Source organism: Oncorhynchus gorbuscha, linkage group LG03 (genome assembly GCF_021184085.1).
Source record: "Oncorhynchus gorbuscha isolate QuinsamMale2020 ecotype Even-year linkage group LG03, OgorEven_v1.0, whole genome shotgun sequence".
Classification (NCBI taxonomy): domain Eukaryota; kingdom Metazoa; phylum Chordata; class Actinopteri; order Salmoniformes; family Salmonidae; genus Oncorhynchus; species Oncorhynchus gorbuscha.
Genome location: NC_060175.1, coordinates 4287802 through 4305301, shown reverse-complemented (window position 1 = coordinate 4305301; position 17500 = coordinate 4287802). Strand labels below are relative to the sequence as shown.

At 43.5% G+C, this 17500-nt stretch overlaps 1 protein-coding gene across 7 annotated transcripts in view; it reads left to right on the top strand.

The window, feature by feature from the left end:
• nisch (nischarin) overlaps positions 1-17500 on the top strand; it is a 43841-nt gene that overhangs the window by 11703 nt on the left and 14638 nt on the right. For 3 of the 7 annotated variants that reach the window (XM_046338569.1, XM_046338562.1, XM_046338572.1), the window contains 5 exons: positions 7851-7967; positions 9935-10058; positions 12459-12586; positions 15181-15254; positions 17429-17500. The exon at positions 17429-17500 is cut by the window's right edge and continues 1488 nt beyond it. In XM_046338569.1, the coding sequence (XP_046194525.1) occupies positions 7851-7967; positions 9935-10058; positions 12459-12586; positions 15181-15254; positions 17429-17500 (515 nt within the window). Of the gene's footprint in view, positions 1-7850; positions 7968-9934; positions 10067-12458; positions 12589-15180; positions 15255-17428 lie in introns of those variants that run through there. The other 4 variants (XR_006837097.1, XM_046338579.1, XM_046338586.1 and 1 more) reach the window with 4 other exon arrangements.

The following is a 17500-nucleotide window of genomic DNA, read 5'->3' as shown; positions in this document are numbered from 1 at the left end:
CTGGAGGTGGGAGGTTGTAACTGGAGGTGGGAGGTTGTAACTGGAGGTGGGAGGTTGTAACTGGAGGTGGGAGGTTGTAACTGGAGGTGGGAGGTTGTAACTGGAGGTGGGAGGTTGTAACTGGAGGTGGGAGGTTGTAACTGGAGGTGGGAGGTTGTAACTGGAGGTGGAGGTTGTAACTGGAGGTGGGAGGTTGTAACTGGAGGTGGGAGGTTGTAACTGGAGGTGGGAGGTTGTAACTGGAGGTGGGAGGTTGTAACTGGAGGTGGGAGGTTGTAACTGGAGGTGGGAGGTTGTAACTGGAGGTGGGAGGTTGTAACTGGAGGTGGGAGGTTGTAACTGGAGGTGGGAGGTTGTAACTGGAGGTGGGAGGTTGTAACTGGAGGTGGGAGGTTGTAACTGTAACTGGAGGTGGGAGGTTGTAACTGGAGTGGGAGGTTGTAACTGGAGGTGGGAGGTTGTAACTGGTGGTGGTAGGTTGTAGTGGTAGGTTGTAACTGTAGTGGTAGGTTGTAACTGGTAGTGGTAGGTTGTAGTGGTAGGTTGTAACTGGTAGTGGTAGTGGTAGGTTGTAACTGGTAGTGGTAGGTTGTAGTGGTAGGTTGTAAGTGGTAGTGGTAGGTTGTAACTGGTAGTGGTAGGTTGTAGTGGTAGGTTGGTAGTGGTAGGTTGTAACTGGTAGCAGTGGTTGTAGTGGTAGGTTGTAGTGGTAGTGGTAGGTTGTAACTGGTAGTGGTAGGTTTAAGGTGGTAGTGGTAGGTTGGCAGTGGTTGTAGTGGTAGGTTGTAACTGGTAGTGGTAGGTTGTAACTGGTAGGTTAACAGTGGTAGGTTGTAGTGGTAGGTTGTAACTGGTAGTGGTAGGTTGTAAAGCAGTGGTTGTAGTGGTAGGTTGTAACTGGTAGTGGTAGGTTGTAACTGGTAGTGGTAGGTTGTAACTGGTAGTGGTAGGTTGTAACTGTAGTGGTAGTTGTAGTGGTAACTGGTAGGTTGTAACTGGTAGTGTTAGGTTGTAACGGTAGGTTGTAACTGGTAGTGGTAGGTTGTAACTGGTAGTGGTAGGTTGTAACTGGTAGTGGTAGGTTGTAGTGGTAGGTTGTAACTGTTGTAACTGGTAGTGGTAGGTTGTAGTGGTAGGTTGTAGTGGTTGTAACTGGTAGTGGTAGGTTGTAACTGGTAGTGGTAGGTTGTAACTGTAGCAGTGGTTGTAGTGGTAGGTTGTAACTGTAGCAGTGGTTGTAACTGTAGCAGTGGTTGTAGTGGTAGGTTGTAACTGGTAGTGGTTTTAGTTTAGTTTATTTTATTTTTACAGGGACAGTGCACATTAATCAACGTTTCAGTAAAAGTGCCGGTTTTAGCCAGCCGGCTAATTTTCAACCGCAGTCCCTGGGCAGGTTATTAAAAACAATTACAATATAGACAATAGCACCATAGAACAAGCAAGACATAGCAACATAGGACAAGCAAGACATAGCATACAGACAGAGCAACATAGACCAAAAGCAGCAAAACAAAATTCATAAAAGCAACAAAGTGTTTCCACACCTCACAAGCTACAGACAACAGACAACATGGAAAGCGGCAACACACAGCTAGGGACCATGTTCACAAATCTGATTGACCTTTAGCCAGGTCTTCAAGCATTTTGTGAAAGTGTGATATGTGGTGCAGTTATGTGTGTCTGATGGCAGTGTATTCCAGACATGGGAAGCTCTCACAGAGAATGCAGATTTACTAAAGGTGCTTTTCCTTAGGGGAACTATACAGTCTCCTCTCATGGCAGACCTTGTGGATCTGCTGCCATATGTCTGGGTTTTCTGTTTAACAAAAATATTGAGTGGAGGGGGGGCCAGGCCATTAAGGATCTTGAATACAAGACATGCGTTGGTGTATTGCACAAGATTTTCCCAACTCAAGAGCTCATGCTTTCTAAGGATGTGACAATGATGATGGCTATTGGGCTTCCTATCAAGCACTTTGAGAGCCTGTTTGTAGACAGACTGAATAGGTTTTAATGTTGTACAGCAAGCTTGGGCCCAACTAGTCAAGCAGTATGTTAAGTGGGGGAGTATCATAGAATTGAAGTACAGTTTTGCTACCTCTGTAGTCAAACAATTTCGTATAAATTGGAAATTAGCTAGGTTGAATTTGGTTATTTGATTTACCTTTTTCACATGCTTTTTAAAAGAGAGGTTGGAATCAAGTATGATGCCAAGGTACTTAAAATCGGATACCACCTGGAGCTTCTCCCCTGACACATAGACATCTGGCTCAGTAGCATCTGTTGCCCTCTTTGTGAAGAACATGCAAACAGTTTTTTTCACATTGAGATGCAAACACGAGTCACTGAGCCACTTTGTAACCTGGACCATTACAGTAGTGAGTTCTTGTGCAGCTTGTTGTTTGCTCTTTCCATGCACATATATCACTGTATCATCTGCATACATTTGAACTTCAGACCCAGTACAGACAGAAGGCAGATCATTAATGTACAGGCTGAACAGGAGGGGCCCCAGTATTGACCCTTGGGGCACGCCCACATCATAGCTACGAGTGGGCGACAGCTCATTGCTCATTCTGACACACTGAGTTCTGCCTTCAAGGTATGATTTCATCCATCTCAAGGCATCAGGGGAAAAGTTGAACTTGGACAATTTTGTGATGAGAATCTCATGGTTAACAGTATCAAAAGCCTTCCTTAGGTCCAGAAACACAGCCCCAACAGCACCCCCTTTGTCCATCTTGGACTTCACATTTTCCAGAAGAAAGCAGTTGGCCATTTCTGTGGAGTGTTTCGCTCTGAAGCCAAACTGCATGGAGTGTAATGTGAAGGGGCTGTTGTTGAGGTGGGCAATCAGTTGTTCTGCTACACACTTTTCAACAACCTTTGAGACCACAGGTAGTATACTAATGGGCCTGTAGTTACTCACGTCAGCAGGGTCGCCTGATTTAAAGATGGCCGTTATTATGGCCGACTTCCATACCCTTGGAAACACACCGAGACCAATAGATGTGTTGGTGACCTTAGTAATTAATGGGGCCAATGAGTGACTCTTTGTAGTTTTTAAGAAAGGTAGAGTCCATCCCAAACACATCTTTGGCTTTAGAGTTCTTTAGTGAGCTAATCACCTTGTTCACCTTTGACTCAGAAACCTCCCTTATGATGAAGACAGGTTGAGTGTCATTCACTAGCACTGTGCCCAAGAAACCAGTGGAGGGGTTCTGTGTCAGTAACCTGACAGAGTCAATAAAGTAGGAATTGAAGGCTGTTGCTATTTCAACTGCATCCTGTGTTAGATTGTTATTCACCATGATTTCTAGTCTTTTTGCAGTGTTACTATGGTCTTTCCCTGTTAACTTTTTTAGATTCTCCCATATCAATTTAGAATTTCCCTTTGCTTCACCAATTATGTTAATAAAAAAGTTTGCCTTGGCCTGTCTGATTTCTTTTATCACCTTATTTCTCAACATGGTAAACCTACGTCTGTCATGCTCTCATTTAGATTTTAGGGCTGTTTTTAGAGCATAATCTCGTTCTTTCATCAATTTCCAGATTTCTCCATTTAGCCAAGGAAGAGTGCTCTTTTGGCCAGGTTTGGATTTGATTTTCTTTAGGAAGCCATTTATTGTAGTCTGGATTGTGGATAGAAAAACCTGACTATCAGCTTCCACGTCTGTATAGGACAAGAGATCATTCCAGTTTATTCCCTTAATTGCTTTTTCAAGTGGTAGGTTGTAACTGGTAGTGGTAGGTTGTAACTGGTAGTGGTAGGTTGTAACTGGTAGTGGTAGGTTGTAACTGGTAGTGGTAGGTTGTAACTGGTAGTGGTAGGTTGTAACTGGTAGTGGTAGGTTGTAACTGGTAGTGGTAGGTTGTAACTGTTGTAACTGGTAGTGGTAGTTGTTGTAGTGGTAGGTTGTAACTGTAGTAACTGGTAGTGGTAGGTTGTAACTGGTAGTGGTAGGTTGTAACTGGTAGTGGTAGGTTGTAACTGGTAGTGGTAGGTTGTAACTGGTAGTGGTAGGTTGTAACTGGTAGTGGTAGGTTGTAACTGTAGTAACTGGTAGTGGTAGGTTGTAACTGGTAGGTTGTAACTGTAGTAACTGGTAGTGGTAGGTTGTAACTGGTAGGTTGTAACTGTAGTAACTGGTAGTGGTAGGTTGTAACTGGTAGTGGTAGGTGGTAGTGGTAGGTTGTAACTGGTAGTGGTAGGTTGTAACTGGTAGTGGTAGGTTGTAACTGGTGGTGGTAGGTGGTAGTGGTAGGTTGTAACTGGTAGTGGTAGGTGGTACTGGTAGGTTGTAACTGGTACTGGTAGGTTGTAACTGGTAGTGGTAGGTTGTAACTGGTAGTGGTAGGTTGTAATTGGTAGTGGTAGGTTGTAACTGGTAGGTTGTAACTGTAGTAACTGGTAGTGGTAGGTTGTAACTGGTAGGTTGTAATTGTAGTAACTGGTAGTGGTAGGTTGTAACTGGTAGTGGTAGGTTGTAACTGGTAGTGGTAGGTTGTAACTGGTAGTGGTAGGTGGTAGTGGTAGGTTGTAACTGGTAGTGGTAGGTGGTAGTGGTAGGTTGTAACTGGTAGTGGTAGGTTGTAACTGGTAGTGGTAGGTTGTAACTGGTAGTGGTAGGTTGTAACTGTTAGTGGTAGGTGGTAGTGGTAGGTTGTAACTGGTAGTGGTAGGTTGTAACTGGTAGTGGTAGGTGGTAACTGGTAGTGGTAGGTGGTAGTGGTAGGTTGTAACTGGTAGTGGTAGGTGGTAGTGGTAGGTTGTAACTGGTAGTGGTAGGTTGTAGTGGTAGGTTGTAACTGTAGTAACTGGTAGTGGTAGGTTGTAACTGGTAGGTTGTAACTGTAGTAACTGGTAGTGGTAGGTTGTAACTGGTAGGTTGTAATTGTAGTAACTGGTAGTGGTAGGTTGTAACTGGTAGTGGTAGGTTGTAACTGGTAGTGGTAGGTGGTAGTGGTAGGTTGTAACTGGTAGTGGTAGGTTGTAACTGGTAGTGGTAGGTGGTAGTGGTAGGTTGTAACTGGTAGTGGTAGGTTGTAACTGGTAGTGGTAGGTTGTAACTGGTAGTGGTAGGTTGTAACTGGTAGTGGTAGGTTGTAACTGTTAGTGGTAGGTGGTAGTGGTAGGTTGTAACTGGTAGTGGTAGGTTGTAACTGGTAGTGGTAGGTGGTAGTGGTAGGTTGTAACTGGTAGTGGTAGGTGGTAGTGGTAGGTTGTAACTGGTAGTGGTAGGTGGTAGTGGTAGGTTGTAACTGGTAGTGGTAGGTGGTAGTGGTAGGTTGTAACTGGTAGTGGTAGGTGGTAGTGGTAGGTTGTAACTGGTAGTGGTAGGTTGTAACTGTAGTAACTGGTAGTGGTAGGTGGTAGTGGTAGGTTGTAACTGGTAGTGGTAGGTTGTAACTGGTAGTGGTAGGTTGTAACTGCAGTGGTAGGTTGTAACTGTAGTAACTGGTAGTGGTAGGTTGTAACTGGTAGTGGTAGGTTGTAGTGGTAGGTTGTAACTGGTAGTGGTAGGTTGTAGTGGTAGGTTGTAACTGGTAGTGGTAGGTTGTAGTGGTAGGTTGTAACTGGTAGTGGTAGGTTGTAGTGGTAGGTTGTAACTGGTAGTGGTAGGTGGTAGTGGTAGGTTGTAACTGGTAGTGGTAGGTTGTAACTGGTAGTGGTAGGTTGTAACTGGTAGTGGTAGGTTGTAACTGGTAGTGGTAGGTTGTAACTGTAGTAACTGGTAGTGGTAGGTTGTAACTGGTAGGTTGTAACTGTAGTAACTGGTAGTGGTAGGTTGTAACTGGTAGGTTGTAGTGATAGGTTGTAACTGCAGTGGTAGGTTGTAACTGTAGTAACTGGTAGTGGTAGGTTGTAAATGGTAGTGGTAGGTTGTAGTGGTAGGTTGTAGTGGTAGTTGTAGGTTGTAACTGTAGTAACTGGTAGTGGTAGTGGTAGGTTGTAACTGGTAGTGGTAGGTTGTAACTGGTAGGTTGTAACTGTAGTAACTGGTAGTGGTAGGTTGTAGTGGTAGGTTGTAACTGGTAGTGGTAGGTTGTAGTGGTAGGTTGTAACTGGTAGTGGTAGGTTGTAACTGGTAGTGGTAGGTTGTAACTGGTAGGTTGTAGTGGTAGGTTGTAGTGGTAGGTTGTAACTGGTAGTGGTAGGTTGTAACTGGTAGTGGTAGGTTGTAGTGGTAGGTTGTAACTGGTAGTGGTAGGTTGTAGTGGTAGGTTGTAACTGGTAGTGGTAGGTTGTAACTGGTAGTGGTAGGTTGTAGTGGTAGGTTGTAACTGGTAGTGGTAGGTTGTAAGTGGTAGTGGTAGGTTGTAAGTGGTAGTGGTAGGTTGTAACTGGTAGTGGTAGGTTGTAACTGGTAGTGGTAGGTTGTAACTGTAGTAACTGGTAGTGGTAGGTTGTAACTGGTAGGTTGTAACTGTAGTAACTGGTAGTGGTAGGTTGTAACTGGTAGGTTGTAGTGATAGGTTGTAACTGCAGTGGTAGGTTGTAACTGTAGTAACTGGTAGTGGTAGGTTGTAAATGGTAGTGGTAGGTTGTAGTGGTAGGTTGTAGTGGTAGTTGTAGGTTGTAACTGTAGTAACTGGTAGTGGTAGGTTGTAACTGGTAGTGGTAGGTTGTAACTGGTAGGTTGTAACTGTAGTAACTGGTAGTGGTAGGTTGTAGTGGTAGGTTGTAACTGGTAGTGGTAGGTTGTAACTGGTAGTGGTAGGTTGTAACTGGTAGTGGTAGGTTGTAACTGGTAGTGGTAGGTTGTAGTGGTAGGTTGTAGTGGTAGGTTGTAGTGGTAGGTTGTAACTGGTAGTGGTAGGTTGTAGTGGTAGGTTGTAACGGTAGGGGTAGGTTGTAACTGGTAGTGGTAGGTTGTAGTGGTAGGTTGTAACTGTAGTAACTGGTAGTGGTAGGTTGTAACTGGTAGTGGTAGGTTGTAACTGTAGTAACTGGTAGTGGTAGGTTGTAACTGGTAGGTTGTAACTGGTAAGTTGTAGTGGTAGGTAACTGGTAGTGGTAGGTTGTAACTGGTAGTGGTAGGTTGTAAGTGGTAGGTTGTAACTGTAGTAACTGGTAGTGGTAGGTGGTAGTGGTAGGTTGTAACTGGTAGTGGTAGGTTGTAACTGGTAGTTGTAGGTTGTAGTGGTAGGTTGTAACTGGTAGTTGTAGGTTGTAGTGGTAGGTTGTAACTGCAGTGGTAGGTTGTAACTGGTAGTGGTAGGTTGTAGTGGTAGGTTGTAACTGGTAGTGGTAGGTGGTAGTGGTAGGTTGTAACTGGTAGTGGTAGGTTGTAACTGGTAGTGGTAGGTTGTAGTGGTAGGTTGTAGTGGTAGGTTGTAACTGGTAGTGGTAGTTTGTAACTGGTAGTGGTAGTGGTATGTTGTAACTGTAGTAACTGGTAGTGGTAGGTTGTAACTGTAGTAACTGGTAGTGGTAGGTTGTAACTGTAGTAACTGGTAATGGTAGGTTGTAGTGATAGGTTGTAACTGCAGTGGTAGGTTGTAGTGGTAGGTTGTAGTGGTAGTTGTAGGTTGTAACTGTAGTAACTGGTAGTGGTAGGTTGTAACTGGTAGTGGTAGGTTGTAACTGGTAGTGGTAGGTTGTAGTGGTAGGTAACTGTAGTAACTGGTAGTGGTAGGTTGTAACTGGTAGTGGTAGGTTGTAGTGGTAGGTAACTGTAGTAACTGGTAGTGGTAGGTTGTAGTGGTAGGTTGTAACTGTAGTGGTAGGTTGTAACTGTAGTGGTAGGTTGTAACTGTAGTGGTAGGTTGTAACTGGTAGTGGTAGGTTGTAACTGTACTATATCCCTTACCCACTGATTGTTGATGTGGTTGTCCTTGTCTAACAGGTATGCTTGGACAGCACTGCGCCGACAGAGAAAGAGCTGGACACTGTGGAGGTGTTGAAAGCTATTCAGAAAGCCAAAGAATCTAAAGACCGAATGGCCAACGACAACGAGAAGAAGGTAAGGTGCCATAACCAAGGGCAGAATAATGATTTGTGTTAACTTTGTCTAGTGTTCTGAGCCTGTTTATCTGTGTGAACAGGAGCATCTTACAACTGGTTATTACAGTATTACTGATACCTTTGGGGAGGTTATTACAGTATTACTGATACCTTTGGGGGGTTATTACAGTATTACTGATACCTTTGTGACTGTTCCACTGGGGGGGGGGGTTATTACAGTATTACTGATATCTTGGGGGGTTATTACAGTATTACTGATATCTTTGGGGGGGGTTATTACAGTATTACTGATACCTTTGGGGGGGGTTATTACAGTATTACTGATACCTTTGGGGGGGGGGGTTATTACAGTATTACTGATACCTTTGGGGGGGTTATTACAGTATTACTGATACCTTTGGGGGGGGGGGGTTATTACAGTATTACTGTTATCGATGGGGGGGTTATTACAGTATTACTGTTATCGATGGGGGGGTTATTACAGTATTACTGTTATCGATGGGGGGTTATTACAGTATTACTGTTACCTTTGGGGGGTTATTACAGTATTACTGATACCTTTGGGGGGGTATTACAGTATTACTGATACCTTTGGGGGGTATTACAGTATTACTGATACCTTTGGGGGGGGGTATTACAGTATTACTGATACCTTTACAGTATTACTGATACCTTTGGGGGTTATTACAGTATTACTGATATCTTTGGGGCGGGGTAATTACAGTATTACTGATACCTTTGGGGGGGTAATTACAGTATTACTGATACCTTTGGGGGGGTTATTACAGTATTACTGATATCTTCCGGGGGTTATTACAGTATTACTGATATCTTTCGGGGGTTATTACAGTATTACTGACGTCTTTGGGGGGTTATTACAGTATTACTGATGTCTTTGGGGGGGGTTATTACAGTATTACTGATGTCTTTGGGGGGGGGGTTATTACAGTATTACTGATGTCTTTGGGGGGTTATTACAGTATTGATGTCTACAGATTACTGATGTCTTTGGGGGGGTTATTACAGTATTACTGATATCTTTGGGGGGGTTATTACAGTATTACTGATATCTTGGGGGGGGTTATTACAGTATTACTGATACCTTTGGGGGGTTTATTACAGTATTACTGATACCTTTGGGGGGGGGTTATTACAGTATTACTGATACCTTTGGGGGGTTATTACAGTATTACTGGGGGTTATTACAGTATTACTGATACCTTTGGGGGGGGTTATTACAGTATTACTGATACCTTTGGGGGGTTATTACAGTATTGCTGATACCTTTGGGGGGTTATTACAGTATTGCTGATACTTTTGGGGGGTTATTACAGTATTGCTGATACCTTTGGGGGGTTATTACAGTATTGCTGATGCTGATACCTTTGGGGGGTTATTACAGTATTGCTGATACCTTTGGGGGGGTTATTACAGTATTGCTGATACCTTTGGGGGTTATTACAGTATTACTGATACCTTGGGGGGGGGGGGTTATTACAGTATTACTGATACCTTTGGGGGGGTTATTACAGTATTACTGATACCTTTGGGGGGTTATTACATTATTACTGATATCTTTGGGGGGTTATTACAGTATTACTGATACCTTTGGGGGGGGGTTATTACAGTATTACTGATATCTTTGGGGGGGTTATTACAGTATTACTGATACCTTTGAGGGGGCGGTTATTATCTTTTGGGGGGAGGTTCTTTCCCTCCCAAAATAAATGCTAATATCCTTTTCCTTGCTAACTGTAAACAGGTCTATCTAAAATTAACCATTTACTATAGTATTGAATGCAGCTAGCCTGAGTCCCAGATCTGTTTGTGCTGTCTTGCCTGTAACAATGGCATAGGAGTTGGCAAAACAGCACATTGACACCTCTGGTATAGAACAATACGTTGATTATATAGACTATTGCTCTATATGTTGACTAAAGCGAAGCCTGCTGGTGTGTTTGTCAGATCAGTGAGGACTCCAGGCTGTCTGGTGGGGGATCTTCCATCTCCTCTGTCGTTGTCGCCTCTTCCTCCTCTTCCTCTTCCTCTCTCCTCTCCTCAGCCCGAGCCCCAGCTTGCTCCAGCCAAGGTAATCATGTATGTATCAGGCTGCTGGGTGGGGCCTGCTCTGCTCCTATAAGCTCTAGCTCTCTCTCATTCTCTCTTGCTCGCTCTTTCTTGCTCGCTCTTCCTTTCTCTCTCTCTCTCTGTCTCTGTCTCTGTCTCTGTCTCTCTCTGTCTCTGTCTCTCTCTGTCTCTGTCTCTCTCTGTCTCTGTCTCTCTCTGTCTCTGTCTCTCTCTGTCTCTGTCTCTCTCTGTCTCTGTCTCTCTCTGTCTCTGTCTCTCTCTGTCTCTCTCTCTGTCTCTCTCTCTGTCTCTCTCTCTGTCTCTCTCTGTGTCTCTCTCTCTCTGTCTCTCTCTCTGTCTCTCTCTCTGTCTCTCTCTCTGTCTCTCTCTCTCTCTCTCTGTCTCTCTCTCTCTCTCTCTCTCTCTCTGTCTCTCTCTGTCTCTGTCTCTGTCTCTCTCTCTGTCTCTCTCTCTCTCTCTCTCTCTCTCTCTCTCTCTCTCTCTCTCTCTCTCTCTCTCAGGGGGGGTGAGAGGGATTACCTAGGATAGGATAAGTAATCCCTCTCACCCCCCCTTTAAGATTTAGATGCACTATTGTAAAGTGACTGTTCCACTGGATGTCATAAGGTGAATGCACCAATTTGTAAGTCGCTCTGGATAAGAGCGTCTGCTAAATGACTTGAATGTAAATGTTAAATGTGGGTAGTATAAGGTGCTTTAGTGACAAAACGGATGGCACTGTGATAAACTGCATCCAGTTTGCTGAGTAGAGTGTTGGAAGCTATTTTGTAGATGACATCGTCGAGGATCGGTAGGATAGTCAGTTTTCATAGGCTAAGTTTGGCGGCGTGAGTGAAGGAGGCTTTGTTGCGAAATAGAAAGCCGACTCTAGATTTGATTTTAGATATGAGTCTCGAAGGAGAGTTTACAGTCTAGCCAGACACCTAGGTACTTATAATGTCCACATATTCAAGGTCGGAACCATCCAGGGTTGTGATGCTAGTCAGGCGTGCGGGTGCAGGCAGTGAATGGTTGAAAAGCATGCATTTGCTTTTACTAGCGTTTAAGAGCAGTTGGAGGCCACGGAAGGAGTGTTGTATGGCATTGAAGCTCGTTTGGAGGTTAGATAGCACAGTGTCCAAGGAAGGGCCAGAAGTATACAGAATGGTGTCGTCTGCGTAGAGGTGGATCAGGGAATCGTTTAATGTGGGCGGGTCAGTGATGCAATCTTAGGGCTAATGATCTCGTATTTGAGCAGTCCCAGACGTCACACCCGAGACACACAGCTCTTACTAATACACCACTACCCCCCACCCCCCCCCGAGACAGCTCTTACTAATACATCACTACTCCCCCCTGAGACACACAGCTCTTACTAATACACCACTACTCCCCCCTGAGACACACAGCTCTTACTAATACACCACTACTCCCCCCTGAGACACACAGCTCTTACTAATACATCACTACTCCCCCTGAGACAGCTCTTACTAATACATCACTACTCCCCCTGAGACACACAGCTCTTACTAATACACCACTACTCCCCCTGAGACACACAGCTCTTACTAATACACCACTACTCCCCCTGAGACACACAGCTCTTACTAATACACCACTACTCCCCCTGAGACACACAGCTCTTACTAATACACCACTACTCCCCCTGAGACACACAGCTCTTACTAATACACCACTACTCCCCCTGAGACACACAGCTCTTACTAATACACCACTACTCCCCCTGAGACACACAGCTCTTACTAATACACCACTACTCCCCCTGAGACAGACAGCTCTTACTAATACACCACTACTCCCCCTGAGACACACAGCTCTTACTAATACACCACTACTCCCCCTGAGACACACAGCTCTTACTAATACACCACTACTCCCCCTGAGACACACAGCTCTTACTAATACACCACTACTCCCCCTGAGACACACAGCTCTTACTAATACACCACTACTCCCCCTGAGACACACAGCTCTTACTAATACACCACTACTCCCCCTGAGACACACAGCTCTTACTAATACACCACTACTCCCCCTGAGACACACAGCTCTTACTAATACACCACTACTCCCCCTGAGACAGCTCTTACTAATACACCACTACTCCCCCTGACACACAGCTCTTACTAATACACCACTACTCCCCCTGAGACACACAGCTCTTACTAATACATCACTACTCCCCCCTGAGACAGCTCTTACTAATACATCACTACTCCCCCCTGAGACAGCTCTTACTAATACATCACTACTCCCCCCTGAGACACACAGTAATGTTGTAACTCTTACCACTGTGATATACAGTGTGCTTTAACCGTGACGTAAGCTCACACTAAACACACTTTGAAGCGTAAGCAGTATACATTTCAGATCACTATTTAAATGTTTTTGTTTGTTCCAGAATTGATATGTAAAGAAGAAGAAGTCTTTGTTACCCCTACAATATTGACTCCTGTGGATTTTATTGCACTTGGTACCCAGCGATGCTATGATGATGTAAACACACTGCCTTGTGAGGAGCAACTACAGGTGAGTTTTTTTTTTTCATCTGATTATACACACAAAAAAAATCATTTTTTATTATGACGTTTTCACGATTTATTTTGTAATATGGAAACTGCTGCAAGAAAATTAATGTTTAGTTTCTTTGTGAACGTACCGTTTAAAAAAATGACAAAACATAAAATGATATAAAATTCATTACATACTGTATGTAAAATTGTCCCAAAAAAGACCAACCTGAACTCAGGGGTAGACGTAACATAGTAGATGAAAATCTGGAGTACTGAAATTAGCATGATATGTTACATTTGGTATGTTATGTATACATTTGTGGATGTCCATTATCCATTTGGTATATGTTACCAATTACAATTCATATAATGTAACAAATGATCATTCGTATGATATGTTGCGAATTGCAATTCATGCAATAAGTTACGAATTTGCAATATGTATATTTTACAAATTCCATTTGAACTTAGTTGCTAGTTGGCTAACGTTAATTATCCAAGGAATTAAGGTTAACGCTATGGGAAGGGTTAGCTAACATGCTAACATACCAAGTAGTTGCAAAGTTACTAAAATACTAAAGTTGTCCGTGATGAGATTCGTAACACACAACCTTAGAGTCGCTTGGCATTCACGTTATACACTTACCCATCCAACCCGACCACCCTCCTTTCCTTTTCCCGTGAGAACTTCGGCCCACAATTTAAAAAGTTGTGACATACCCTGGTATAGCGTGCGGTATGCCATGGTGTGGAAAGTTCCTTTACAGTTCTTGCTTTTAATGCTCGTTTTAACCACCAGAGGCTACCATTAAACACATTTACTCAATTTATTTATATGGGCTCTTGAAGCCGAGCATGCAATTGTGAATGAACTTTGTGATTTAAATTGAATTATATATTTCATTGTAGTGCTATAGGAAGGAGATCAGTCAAGCTGAGTCCCAATATGGGCAGAATATCGTATGAAATATTTGGATGGTTAAATGCCGACATTTGGTCGTATATCAGATTTTGGGAATTGTTCAAGTTCAATTTGGAAAGTATTCAGACCCCTTCCCCTTTTCCACATTTTGTTACGTTGCAGCCTTATTCAAAAATTGATCAAATAAAAACACATACACATCTGTCTATATACAATACACCAAAATGACAGTGAAAACAGGTTTTTAGAAATGTTTGCTGATTTGATACAAAATTTAAAAAAACGGATACCTTATTCACATAAGTATTCAGACCTTTGCTATGTGACTCCAAATTGATCTCAGGTGCATCCTGTTTCAATGGATCATCCTTGAGATGTTTCTACAACTTGTTTGGCGTCCACCTGTAGGTAGGGATGTTGCGGTGACCGTATTACCCCCACCCTGGCAATCACGAGTCATGAAGCCAGTCAAATGCCACATGACCGTTTAGTCACGGTAATTAGGCTTCTCCAAGTTCTGATGCTGCTGATGGTCATTAGTAGCCTACCAAACTTGTTAACTACCTGGTACTCAGCACTCTATTGTCCCTCTAATCACTCTGACATCAATGCAAATGTATCAAAAATCTAATCAAACACTTCATAAGAGCCCATGAGCTCATGTTGCACAACATTTCTAAAACAGAGTGATGGCCTCTAATAAAAGAGGAGGATTTCATCAGCTTTCTATAGACTAGGCCTACTACATTTATTTCTCAACTTTCCTAATATTAAACACTTGTCTTCTCTTTATAACAGGAGTATAGCCTACCTGGCATGAAAATGAACCACGGAATAAGTGTCCTCCATTCTCTATTTTCTTTTAATGGTACATTTGCGCTTATAGCCTACTACCATGTGCGCATTGCTGCGATAATAGTGTGAAGAAAAGGCCTCCCGGGTGGTTAAGGGCGCTATACTGCAGCGCCAGTTGTGCCATCAGAGTCCCTGGGTTCGCGCCCAGGCTCTGTCGTAACCGGCTGCGACCGGGAGGTCCGTGGGGCGACGCACAATTGGCCTAGCGTCGTCCGGGTTAGGGAGGGCTTGGTCGGTAGGGATGTCTATCTGATCTATTGCGTCAGCCACAGAATATGTTTGGAATATGTATTTCTCTCAAAGTATAGGTGAACTTTTGTACTATGGGAGATAGTAGATTGACATAGGCTAGTGCTTTTGCTGTTCGTTAGGACTACTTGTCTTGTTAGCTGACAAAGTAAGGAAGAGCAATTCTTAAGCTTATTGTTCTAATATCAATCACCATCTTCTTCGTCATCAGTCATGTGCACAATTATCCGTTTCTATCGGGTTTCCATCAGCTGTTCATTCAGTGAGGAGAGACACACATTAGTGCCCTGGGTACTATTCTTTCACCCACGCCTTAACACCTTAACCCAAAAGAATAATGAGCGTTTTTACCCCCTTCCCCTTGCGGTGACGCAATATCTCGTACTGTACCGTCATTTACCACTGTGTGTAACCATCTGTCGTATGTAACCACATCAAAACGTAACCTAATAGTGTCCCGGCTGTACCTCTGTAGTCTATGAGACTGGGAGGACCCAGGCACTCTGCATGATATTACATTGTCTTTGTGGGTTGCATGTTCAGTGGAGCAACATCTTAAATGTTACGTTTTGTTATTGTTCCAGGTTACCAGCCACCAAATTGATGCTGATTCTAGTTCTTCTGAACGCTCCAGTACCCAACAGAACCAGAACAGTAGGTACGTTGTGAAGCTCGCAGCTTGTAAACATCATTTACACTGAAAATAAACCATTTCAATCATTCTTTCACCCACCCACCCACGCATTCATTCATTCACCCACCCACACATTCATTCATTCACCCACCCGCGCATTCATTCGTTCACCCACCCGCGCATTCATTCGTTCACCCACCCGCGCATTCATTCGTTCACCCACCCATGCATTCATTCACCTACCCACCCACGCATTCATTCACCCACCCACGCATTCATTCACCCACCCACCCACCCATGCATTCATTCATTCACCCACCCATGCAATCATTCATTCATTCACCCATTCATTCATTCACCCACGCATTCATTCACCCACGCATTCATTCATTCACCCACCCATTCATTCATTCTTTCACCCACGCACGCATTCATTCATTCATTCACCCACGCATTCATTCACCCACCCACGCATTCATTAATATATAATAATAATGTATGCCATTTAGCAGACGCTTTTACTTACAGTCATGTGTGCATACATTCTACGTATGGGTGGTCCCGGGGATTGAACCCACTACCCTGGCGTTACAAGCTCCATGCTCTACCAACTGAGCGACATTAATTCGTTTAATCATTCTTTCACTCATTCATTCTTTCACCCACCCATTCATTCATTCATTCACCCATTCATTCTTTCACCCACCCATTCATTCATTCTTTCACCCACCCATTCATTCATTCATTCTTTCACCCACCCATTCATTCATTCATTCTTTCACCCACCCATTCATTCATTCTTTCACCCACCCATTCATTCATTCTTTCACCCACCCATTCATTCATTCTTTCACCCACCCATTCATTCATTCATTCTTTCACCCACCCATTCATTCATTCTTTCACCCACCCACCCATTCATTCATTCTTTCACCCACCCACCCACCCATTCATTCATTCATTCTTTCACCCACCCATTCATTCTTTCACCCACCCATTCATTCTTTCACCCATTCATTCATTCACCCACCCATTCATTCATTCTTTCACCCACCCATTCATTCATTCTTTCACCCACCCATTCATTCTTTCACCCACCCATTCATTCTTTCACCCACCCATTCATTCTTTCACCCACGCATTCATTCATTCTTTCACCCACCCATTCATTCATTCACCCACCCACCCACCCATTCATTCATTCTTTCACCCACCCATTCATTCATTCTTTCACCCACCCACCCATTCATTCATTCACCCACCCACCCATTCATTCATTCTTTCACCCACCCATTCATTCATTCATTCTTTCACCCACCCATTCATTCATTCATTCTTTCACCCACCCATTCATTCATTCATTCTTTCACCCACCCATTCATTCATTCTTTCACCCACCCATTCATTCATTCTTTCACCCATTCATTCATTCTTTCATTCTTTCACCCACCCACCCACCCATTCATTCATTCTTTCACCCACCCATTCATTCTTTCACCCACCCACCCATTCATTCATTCTTTCACCCACCCATTCATTCTTTCACCCACCCATTCATTCATTCATTCACCCATTCATTCATTCATTCACCCACCCATTCATTCATTCTTTCACCCACCCACCCACTCATTAATTCATTCACCCACCCACCCATTCATTCTTTCACCCACCCATTCATTCTTTCATTCAAGATGTGTTGTTTCTGTACTGTTTGTCTCCATGTCTTCACTAATGTGACATGTAGTTAAAATGGAGGCCGGTGACATGTAGTTAAAATGGAGGCCAGGTTTATACACTAACCTGTCAGGAGGAGGCGCTAGATCCCTCCAGAAATATCGGTAGACAGTTGAGGAACGTCAACCCTGTGACATGTAGTTAAAATGGAGGCCAGGTTTATACACTAACCTGTCAGGAGGAGGTGCTAGATCCCTCCAGAAATATCGGTAGTCAACCCTGTTTTATGAGGTATCCACCACAGTCATATTACTGTGCGAGTGCTGTTTTTAGTAGAAATGAATCACTTTAAAAAAAATGTATTTATGATTTATTTATACACAGCATTCCAGTCTAAACTATATATATTCCCCTCTTTCACCTGCTGTTATTGTTCTACAACAGTTTTATCATGAGTTATTCTAGATGTTGATGATGATGATGATGATGAAGATCTAACCAGGTGTGTATTTCCTGTGTCCCAGCTGCTGCTGCTGCGTGGAGGACGGAGAGGAGCGATACACATGGAGCAACACTAACCTGAGGACCCCTGTGCT